This window comes from Malania oleifera, chromosome 4 (assembly GCF_029873635.1).
Source record: "Malania oleifera isolate guangnan ecotype guangnan chromosome 4, ASM2987363v1, whole genome shotgun sequence".
Taxonomy (NCBI): Eukaryota; Viridiplantae; Streptophyta; class Magnoliopsida; order Santalales; family Ximeniaceae; genus Malania; species Malania oleifera.
Window position 1 is genome coordinate 55,358,614 of NC_080420.1, and position 11,148 is coordinate 55,369,761.

At 38.3% G+C, this 11,148-nt stretch overlaps 1 protein-coding gene across 1 annotated transcript; it reads left to right on the plus strand.

Annotated features, from left to right (window-relative positions):
- The first annotated feature begins 8,338 nt into the window (after nucleotides 1-8,338).
- Nucleotides 8,339-9,012, plus strand: LOC131153811 (uncharacterized). Its single transcript, XM_058106268.1, has 2 exons — nucleotides 8,339-8,827; nucleotides 8,905-9,012. Exons 1-2 carry the CDS (start codon nucleotides 8,339-8,341, stop codon nucleotides 9,010-9,012), a joined length of 597 nt encoding a protein of 198 aa, XP_057962251.1.
- The last annotated feature ends 2,136 nt before the right edge of the window (nucleotides 9,013-11,148 follow it).

Genomic DNA, 11,148 nt, shown 5'->3' on the forward strand with positions numbered 1-11,148 from the left:
TCCTAACATAGCATATTTCCCTTACCTTGGCTAACTGACCTTGCCTGCTAATTTCCTTACTCACGCCCACGGCGTCCATAATACCAAAATCCTGAAATTATACACATATATATTTTCCTATCAAATAACTGAATTCCCTAGCATAAATTTTTATATTCATATTTTCTGAATTATAAATAACTCATTATCTTACCTGGTTTTCCTGGGAACACCCTCTAGGTTCCCTAACTTGCCTGCAGTAAAAGCCCCAACACCCTGAATTCACAATACCCACATAAACCATCCCAATCACCAGTGTGACAACATCTACTACTAAATTTGGGTTCAGAAAAACCTACAAACTAAATAACCCTTAAATAATCTACTTACTCTGATTTTGGGATGGTTCCCAAACTTCTCAAATCAAAATTCTGCTCTGGTTAGGTTGTAGAGAATCTCCCCAGGATTATCATGGTAGCTTCTGATCGTCGAACTGGGAAGAAATAGGGCCGAAAATCTAGAGAGAAGTAAGAGAAACCGAAACCTTGTGTGAGAGAGAGAATGAGCTAAATTTTTCGTCAAAAATATGATTTTTGCACTTATATAGAAGGTTGGCTACATGGCCTCGTCGACGAACACATAACCCTCGTCAACGAATCTCAAGCCCTGAAATTAGCCCCCTCGGTAAGTTCTTGTCGAAGAGACTCGTGTCTCCGTCGACATGCCCAAGAAGACTGCTTGTTGACGAACGCTCTGCGCTCATCGACGAGACCCTGCTGAGTCCCCCTTTTAAAATTACCTTTTCTCGCTTTCCTTTTATTATTTAATTTCTATTATTATCCGGGTTACTACATGTGTACTTTGTAATTATAAGTATAAATTTAATGACAATATTTAACTTTCTTTTGTAATTTAGAATTTGAATTCAACGAAAATTCGCTTTGGAAAAGAATCTTAAGGATTTAATGACTACCCCTTGGGTTTCAAAAATTCTACGAACCTTTCCTGAAGTTTCAAAAATTCCAAAGACAAGGGAGATTTATGTATTTTTGCAAATCTCACGGGAGGTATTTGACATTTTTGAAACCTTAGAGGAGATCTGTGACATTTTTGAAACCTCAGAGGAAGTCTCTATCATTTGCAATATATATATATATATACACAAACACACACACATGCATACATGTGTGTACGGGTGTGTGTGTGTGTATACAAGGAATTAAATATAATTTAAATATTATATATATTTAAATTCAATATATATATAATCCCTTAGCATGTGCAAGTTAAATATATCTTTTTTTTTTTTCATTACATATTCAATTTCCATCAAGTATCCAAGTTTAATTTAGGAGTACAAATTTTGATGAAACCTTTAATTTTGTATAAATTTATAAAAGTTAATACAACTTAAAATTTTCTATATAAAAAAAATATATATATATATTTTAATGAAAGCAATATAAAAATTTACTAATTTCTTTCAAATAACTAACCAATGTCAAATCATCATTGGCTAAACATGCCCAACATATATTTGATCTAATAATAATAATAATAATACTAATGTTAATGGAATATATATATATATATATATATATATATATAAGGGGTGCTCTTGTAGTTATAAAAAAAAAAAAAAAGGGGGGCCTCATGGGTGGAAATCATCGGCTATAGCTCACTTACCCCCGAAGCAAGGTCAGGGCATGAGACCACTTGGGCGTAGTGGGGACTCGAACCCGCGATCACATGGATGCACGGCCAGTTCCTTACCACTAGGCTACCCACCCAAGTGGTGATCTAAGGATGAAATTAATTATAATTAAAGCATTAATAAAGATGTAAAAACATAAAAAGAACCTAGAGTTTGCAAATTTTGCAATACGTGTCACTCGCTCAATTTCCGCGACACATGTCGCTATCCCTCGATTTGTGCAAACGCGTTGCTCAATATCTATGACACGCGTCGCTCTCTCTCGATTCTCGTGACACACGTCGTTCTCCCTCGATTTGTGCAAAACGCGTTAATCGATATCTGTGACACGCGTCACCCCCTCTCGGTTCTCACGACACACATCGTTATCCCTCGATTTGTGCAAATTGCGTTGATTGATATCCATGACACGCGTCGCCCTCTCTTGATTCACGTGACACATATCGTTCTCTCTCGATTTGTGCAAAACGCGTTGCTCAATATCCGTGACACACGTCGCTCTCTCTCGATTTCCATAACACGCGGTCATCCCCTTATAAAAAGGGTACGCCCTCCTCGAACTCTAAGCATCACAGTTTTCTATCATCTTGAACAATCACATTTCGGTTTGTAGTGATTAGCTCTTCCCAACTTGTCTCTTAGTTGTCTCATTACTCGAAAATGTTGCCAAATCACCCAACTCCCCAAGTTGCTGAGAGCAGCACTAGATCATCGATTCAAAGATGGAAACCCAATAAGGCACAGCTGGAGATTCTAGAGGAGGTCTTCCACAACAGTCAAGGGGAACTCCCTTCAGTGGAGCAGATTATCTTGCTTGCAGCACAACTCTGACGGTATGGTCCAATCGAGCCGAAAAATATACGCTTTTGGTTTGAGAACCGTAGGCGTAGGCGGGGATCAGTTGGAGAAGCCACTATCTCAACTACTGCCCCAACAATTCTCCATATTACCTCCTCCGCCACTACCGACCCGAGCAGTGCCCCTGCCATTCTTCCAACCCTCTTCCCTATCGAGAATATTCCGACTGTGAAACTTACAACTAATATCTCACCAATGAGTCATATCCCTTACAATGGCAATATCGCAGTCACCACACCAAGGGTTTCGGATAATGCTGGCCTACTTCACCATTTCAAGGAAACCCGATTCGCAATGAGACTCATATATGGGCCACCAATAACTCGGGAAGAGAGCAGCTCTTCCTCCTTCGCTGAACAAATGGGCGTCCTCTCCCTTTTTCCGACCCAAGCCGGTGACATTATAAGAGGTCAACTCTGCCAAGAAAGAACCCAAGCGGTTAGCAGTGACACCGCTAGTACTACGATAGATGTTGACGTTAATCTAAGGCTCTAAAGGCCAAATCTTGTATATTTTTTATTTATTTATAGGACATGTATAATATATATACATATATATAATTATCCTTTTCCACATCTTCTGAATTTCTTTTCCATTTCAACCACTATTAGAGCGACGATTCACACTTCAATTCCCAAAATAAAATACTTCGTCAAATTGACCCTCAATCTATTCTAAGACTTAATTAAATCATTAATCAATTTACTCTTTCTAATAGCGCAAACCAATTATACATTACTCATTTTAAATTAGCAAATTTCGAGGACGAAATTTTTATAAGGAGGGGAGATTGTGATGACCCAAATATATATATATATATATATATGATTAAAGTACAATAATAATAAAATAATAAAAATAGTCATTAAGTTAATATCAATACAGAAGTGTTTTTCTGTAGGATCCTTGATTCCATGTTTGATGCCTAAGAAAGACCTTGTCTTAGTGAGTGCTCAGAGACCATTGCGGCTCAGTCGCTCCCTGGAGGTCGGCCTGGTCAAAATGGAATTTCATACGATAAACAGGATAGACATTGTTTGTACACGTAAATAAGTATATATACATAAAAAAGTATTTTGACAGACATAATTTGTAAAAATACATAATAAGATGATAATAATATAGGTATCATATGTGGGGCCCACAAGACTATGTGGGGTCCACATGAGTCCCAGAGCCACAAGACACTGTTTATATACGCAAATAAGTACATAAAATAATGTTTTGACTGATACAATTTGTAGAAATATATGATAAAATAATAATAATATAGATATCCTATGTGGGGCCCACAAGACTGTGTGGGGCCCACATGAGTCCCGAAACTGTATGGAGGTTTACACGAGTCTCAAAGTTATGTAGGATACATAAAATCGTATAAGAGTTATTCGAGTTATGTAGGATCCATTCGAGTCTCGAAGTTGTGTGGGGCCCATAAGACCATGTGGGGCCCACATGAGTTTTTAAAATTTAAATTTAATTTTGTTCAAAAATAAATAATAAAATAAATAAATACTAAAAATAGTTTTAAAGTAATAAAAATGATATTAATAATGATTAATAAAAATAATAAAATAATTAATTAACTAATTGATTAATTAATTAGGTAAGTAGTTAATTAAGAATTTATTTAATAGGAATGGTGGCAAACACTCCCACATGGCCTCCATCCCCATCCCATACTCAACCCATACCTTACCCATCCCTTGCCCATACTTTAATTTTTAAAAATTATAATTTCACCAATCTCCCCACACTTTTATAAATTTCATTCTTTCCCCAAAATTTTCCTATAAATAGGGAGCTCTCAACCTTCATTTTTCACAACAATTTTCCAAGGAAGAGAAGGATTAGTGAGTGAAAGAATTTGTGGTGGAGAGAGAATTTTTGAATAAGTTCTCAATCACCCACTCTTTCCGATCTCATTTCTTAAAGATAGTTATTGTGTTCGTAGCACGCGGTAAAAGAAGAAGGTAAGTAAATTTTGATTATGTTAGTTTCTTTTTTTTTTAAGTTCATACCCGAGTTTATTTTGTACGTAAATTTTAATTATGTTACTTAGTTCCACAAAATTTCCATAAGTTTATTTTTACGCATATTTAATTATACCAGTTCTATCTTTAATATACTTGCATATATTTTTGGGTTAAGAAATGTTCCAATCTCCTCGGGTAAATTTTCAGCATTTCTTTCTATTTAAAAATAAAATTATATATATTTTTAACACAAAAATTGTGTGGCATGAGTTTATTTATAAGTTGCATTTTTTTTATGAAAATATGAGTAAAGATGAGATTTTCACGATATTATTTTAAATTGCATAATTTATAATAAGATGATTTTAAAACCCCTTATGGCAACGAAAGTTCAAAGTTACAGATGCTCGGTACCGCAGCTTAAAGTTTATACGGATCAAAGTGCACCCACACTGTTTACAGAGTAGTTATTTATGTTAGTGGATTTCTCCTGAGTGCACACCTGGTTCCGGACCAGGACTTAATAAGGAAAATCTCACTTAAAGTTTACGTACGTTGATTTAGTTTGGTCGGCTAGCCAGCTAAATCCAGTCTTCGGACCGCACAACCCAGTCATGGGGGTAAACATGACTTACGGCAAACAGGCCTAAGCGTGGTTTTTATAATAGATGTTTATACATATTTAATTACGTGTACAAAGTTACTGATGATTTGAAGGAAAAGTGTAAGTTTACGTGAAAAGGATCATTTTGGTGCTTAAATGACGATTTAAGGAAAACGTATAAGGAAAAGTATATGTATGTTTATCATTAAATATTTTTACAGTTTTAAAGTTAAAAGTTTAATTTAGCAATTATAGTATATGATTGTAAAAATTTACTGTTGAAATTGATGACAAAAGTTTTATGCAGAAATTTTTAAATTTATGTTTATTCTAAAAGCAGTCTTGAAGTTATAGTATTAAATATTGTTTTACGAAATTCTTTAAAAACTCATTTTGGCCACACACTAATAATAATCTTATTTACTTACTGTGCGTCGTCTCATCCCAATCATATTTTATTTCAGATAACTCTGAAGGACATGTCGGAAATCAGGCTTAGCAAGCATGCGGGTGGGGATTAGAAAAATAAAGATTGATTAGAAATATTAGTATGGTTTCAGATATTTATGTTTGTGTAATTTTTCTTCTTTTGAAATAAATGATGGTAATATGGAATATTAGTGCTCTGGTTTAATAAGAATTGAGTTTATTTTGCTTCCGCTGTAAATGAGTAGTAAAAAGTTAATATCTCAGCCCCTCGGGGTCGGGGTGTTACACCTTCTATACAAAGATGTGTTATGCATGTATACACATGAATAAATTTTAAGTATTAAAACTATAAGAACTCGACCCAAGAATTTTGAATTTAATAAATAAAAAAAAGGAAGAAAATTAAAAAGGGAAAATTAGCAGGGCTCGTCCACGAGGCTCTTTTTCTTGTCGCCGAGGTCCCTTTTACAGCTCGGCGACGAAATTTAGAGGTTCGTCGACAAGAGGATGCCAAGGGATCTTGTGAAATTCTGAAATCTTAGGCTCATCAATGAGGCAACTCCATCGTTAACGAACTCCCTTTTTATGCTCGTTGACGAGGACGTCATCTCGTCAACGAGGTTGGTCGGGTAAACCAAGTTATAAATATCTATTCATTGCTTAGTTGAGAAGAAAACTCAAAATCTCTCTCTCTCTCTAGGGATTCGGGCTATCTGTTACCTGAATCAACAATCCAACATTACCACGTGGATTAGGAGGGGAAGCTTTACGTTTATAGCGGATCAGAATTTCGTTTCGAGGATTGTCGAGTTTTGATCCAAAATCGAGGTAAGAGTTCGAATTCATTTCTGGTTCGGTAGATTTGTAGTAGTAGTAGTAGTAGTAAATATATTGAAGTATTGTTCTTCGATTTTTAGGTTTTGGGGGTCCCCTATTGTTGTTTTGGACTGATTAAGTTCGTGTTTCAGTTTGCGGGAAAGGCAAAGGGTTTTTGTTTATATTAATTGTTTTTGTAATCTGAATAGGTAAAACTGTAGTTTACGATTTTGTGGATGTTTTGGTTACTTATTTGGGAAAATCTATGGGGTAAAATTATGGGATTTTCAATTTACCGTTTTTGGGAAAATTGGTGGTTTCGGATATCATCTCTATTTTCGTTGGAAAACTTTATATTGGTATAAACTGTGATATAGAGATTATCATGCCTTTGATTATTTTAAACTGTATTTTTGGAACATTTGATATGTGATTGTTTGTTTACCCAAATGAGTGTGGAATTAGATGGTAAATTTGAATAATGTATTTTGTAGTAAAACGTGCTGGTTAACTACCATATGCTGTGGATTATTCAAATGTGATATAGGGGCGTGAGTTCCAAAATGTTCTAGGTTTTGTGAAAACGCCTTGGCGGGATAATACTGGTGGGAATATATCAAAGCGAGATGGATTAAAATGTCGTAGGCTGCGATATTGAATCGAGCTGGAGTAAAACCGTAGGTTTTTAAGTTTGGCTTTTGCTGAAGGGTGTGCAATACCACCAGATCAGTCGGTTTTTACCGAAGGGTGTGCGAACACCAGACCTGCACCAGTTCAACACTATGGGGGCTTATGCTATGCTAGGTTACCGGGTGCACCAACTTTTGACAAAGGGTGTGAAATGTCACCAGATGTCCGACTTTTTCCGAAGGGTGTGAAATACCACCAGACAGTCCAGCTTAGGCCAAAGGGTGTGATGGCACCAGATCGTATTACTTTCGTATGTATGTATACTAGAACTGTATTTGTGAAAATACTATATTGTGAAATGTATGTTTTTCGGTTGAAATAACACTCATGTATCCACACATTGTTATAACCTATTTTTGCCTTACTGAGAGGTGTCTCACCCCTATCATACAAATATTTTTCAGGTCCCTCGAGTAGCTGACACTAGCGTCCTAGCGTTTTAGGAGCGTGGTGGTTGGTTAGCTGTGTAGAAGTACTTGTGTAAGTACTGTTCTTTGACTGGGTTATCATTTTGGGTTATGTAGACCCCCGTGGTATGTATTGTATTTTGGGAATTAGATCCTGTTTTGTATAGACTTTGGTATGGTTTTATGAATGTATTAGGTTGAATTATTCCGCTGCGTATATGGTATATGTGATTATGGATAGGGTATACGTGAACCTTACGAGGTTAGACCCTTGCATTGTTTGGTATCATGGACGATTGTATGATGCAGGGCCAGGTTAGGTTACTAAATCACACTCTAGGGCCCATTTCTAGGGGCGTGACAACTTAGTATCAGAGCAAACCAGGTTGTCAGGTCTTGTATACTTGGTTAGGCGTAGTTATGTGAACATACAAGAGAATAGGATATAGGAAATGTGTAGAGTAGGTCAAGGGTTGTCTTGTAGCTAGACAAGGATTCATTGGCGGTGTTCTGTGTTTTTCCAAGAATGATGATTTCAGTAAAATCACAGCAAACCATTGATGGTTTCGTGTTTGTGTGGTAGGGCAGACCTAGGCCTGAGAGTCTAGAGTTTAACATGATTATTCTGTAATGATTGTGTTAACTGTGCTATGATATAGGAATACTAATCTATTCCTATACTATTTTCAGTATAGAGCCCAAAGATAGCAACTGGGATAGTAGTTCAGAGGGGACCACGAGTGAAGGGTCACCTTTCATGCCTCCAGGTTTGACCAGGCATATTATGCGAGAGATTGAGTGAAGTGTTAGGGGACAAAAGCGTCCACCTACAGCTGCGGGTTGCACCATTGAGAAGTTCACCCACATGCATCCTCTAATGTTTACTAGAGGGTCCGACCCATTTATAGCAGAGAATTGGGTGCAAAAGATAGAAAAGATACTAAAAGTTCTACACTGCACCGATGAGCAGAAGGTTCTCTACGCTACGTTTCAGCTGGTAAGAGAAGCTGAGAGGTGGTGGGTGGCTGTGAGCCTGCCTGAGGAGCAGAGGGCTAATTCATCAGGGATGACGTGGGGCCATTTTAAGGAGGTGTTCTTCGAGAGATATTTCTTGATTTTCGTCTGTGATGCGAAGGCAAACGAGTTCTTAAGTTTGACTCAGGGGACCCTGATAGTGCAGAGTTACGAAACTAGATACATCAAGTTGTCTCGCTTTGCGCCGTGTATGATCTCGAATGAATACGAAAAGGCTTGGAAGTTTGAGAAGGGCCTGAGGAAGCACATTCGTAAGCTGGTGGGAATGTTGCAGATTCAAGAGTTTTCTGTTCTAGTGGAGAAGGCCGCAGTAGTTAAGGTTGGTCTCTAGGACGATAAGGTGGCACAGGGTCAGAAGAAGAGATCAGTACCTTTTGGTTCTCAAACTGGTTCTAGATAGGGACAGTGGAAGAAGAGGAACTATGGTTCAAGAAATCGCCAGAATATGGAACGGTAGGATCCGCAAGGGGATACTTCTCGCGAGCATTGTGCCAAGTGTCGTAAGTGGCATGATAGGGAGTGCCCGCCATTCATGGGTAACTATTACTGTCATGCCTCGAACCCGATAATGGGACCTAGGAGTGAACTAGAAACATAACCTGTCCCCGTATCATACAAACTCATCCATACATGGGACACAGAATGAGGGTTCGACCCCGTGGGGTTCCAAGGCACCCTATATACATCCAGATACAATCACATACACAGCGGAAAAAAGGATTTTCTATACATGATCTGTACTTTACTAGAGTCTATACAAAGGGGTCAAACTCCACAAAAATAGCACAAATCGAGGTGGCAGCCAAAACTCCCAAAAAACCACCCAGCACAAACTTAGGACTTACCTAGGTACCTCCTGCAATACACCGACCTCTACGCTCCTACACCAAAAATCTAGCTCCGGCTACCCAAAGGACCTGAAAAATATGTACGTACAGCAAGGGTGAGACATCTCTCAGTAAGTAAGAATACAGGTTATATTATTGTGTGGCATTCGAGTGTTATCATGATAGCAATACATACACAGTTAAATGTAGTTCCAGTACTAGTTCAAAATAGTGTATACAAGCACACATACACATGATCAAGCAACCCGATGTCGTCACACCCTTCGGCCCGTAGCCGGCCAGCAATACCCGACGTCGGCCTGGCCGACCCACACTACACGGCATCCCCGGCACATGGCGAACCCCGGGCTCCCATGGCATCATACCGGTACAAACTAGTGGATCCACACCCTTCGGTGATTAGCTGGTAAGGCTTACGCCCTCAGATATAGAGCCAGACACTCTTGCCAAACATGGCCTAGCAATTTCATACGCCCACGGATATAGAGCTGGACACTCTCAGTACCTGGAACAACTCACAACCCAGTTCCGATTGCATTCCACACAAAACACAACCATGCATGCTCATATAACCAAACATACCACACCTATTTGGTCATCTAAAATCATGGTTTTCCAAACATATACAGTTTAAATAAAGTCAAGGCACGGCTATCCTTATTACACAGTATAAATCATCATATACATACGATTTTCCAACAAAACCTGGAATGCAATCCAATACCCCATTTTCCCCAAAACTATAATCATGAAAAACCCATAGTTTTACCCGTTAGATCCCCCCAAATGAGTAACCAAAACGCACACAAGACCTTGGACCACAATTCCACCGTGTTCGATTTCACAAATAACCGACATAAACTGAATCCCCTTACCTTTCCCCAAACGGTAAATCTTGAACTCCAAGGCCCCTAAATAGCGAACCGAGTTCCAAAACCTACATACCACAATATAGAATATACTCACTACCCTATTCTCTACACAACTACTGAATCAGAACTAAAAATCGAGCCTTACCTCGATTTTGGGCTAAAATTCGAAAACGGCCAAAACGAAGATCTGATTCGTAGATATTGTAGAGAATCCTTTCACGATCCTCGTGGTAACTTCGGATCAACAATTCCAATGACGAACAGCAAAGAAATCTAAAGAGATAAGGAGTAGGTTGAGTTTCTAGAGAGATAGAGAGAGAAAATGAGATTTCTTAGTTAAGAAGTAATGAAAATATCTATTTATAGTACCTTTGACTCAGCCGCGCTTGTCGATGAGCCTATGTAGACACCTCGTCGATGAAATGGTTACCTCGTCGACGAGCCTGAGATTCCTGATTTCCCAAAATCTCTCGGCTTCTCCTCATCGACGAGCCTCTGAATTCTGTCGACGAGAAGCACATGGACTTCGTTGACAAAGCCTGCTAATTTCCCAATTTTCTCCTCTCTTAATTAATTAAACCCACCTATCACGGTTCGGGTTCTTACAACCTCCCCTCCTTACAAAAATTTCGTCCTCGAAATTTGCCATCTCTCATTCACAACTCAAACATACCATCAAATACATATATGCAATTTTAGAAAGAAACTGGCGACTACTACAACGTAGCTCCATCACCATATATACATACCCTCACTTATGGCGGAGGAACACCGTGGTTACAAACATAAATTGTCTTAGGAGTTCACAAAACACACACTCCCCAAGACCAACCACCCATTCCAGAACAAGTAGGGTAATGTACATAACTCAAAATAATTGTGGATACTTCCGGCGAATTTCGGTTTCCAATTCCCAAGAA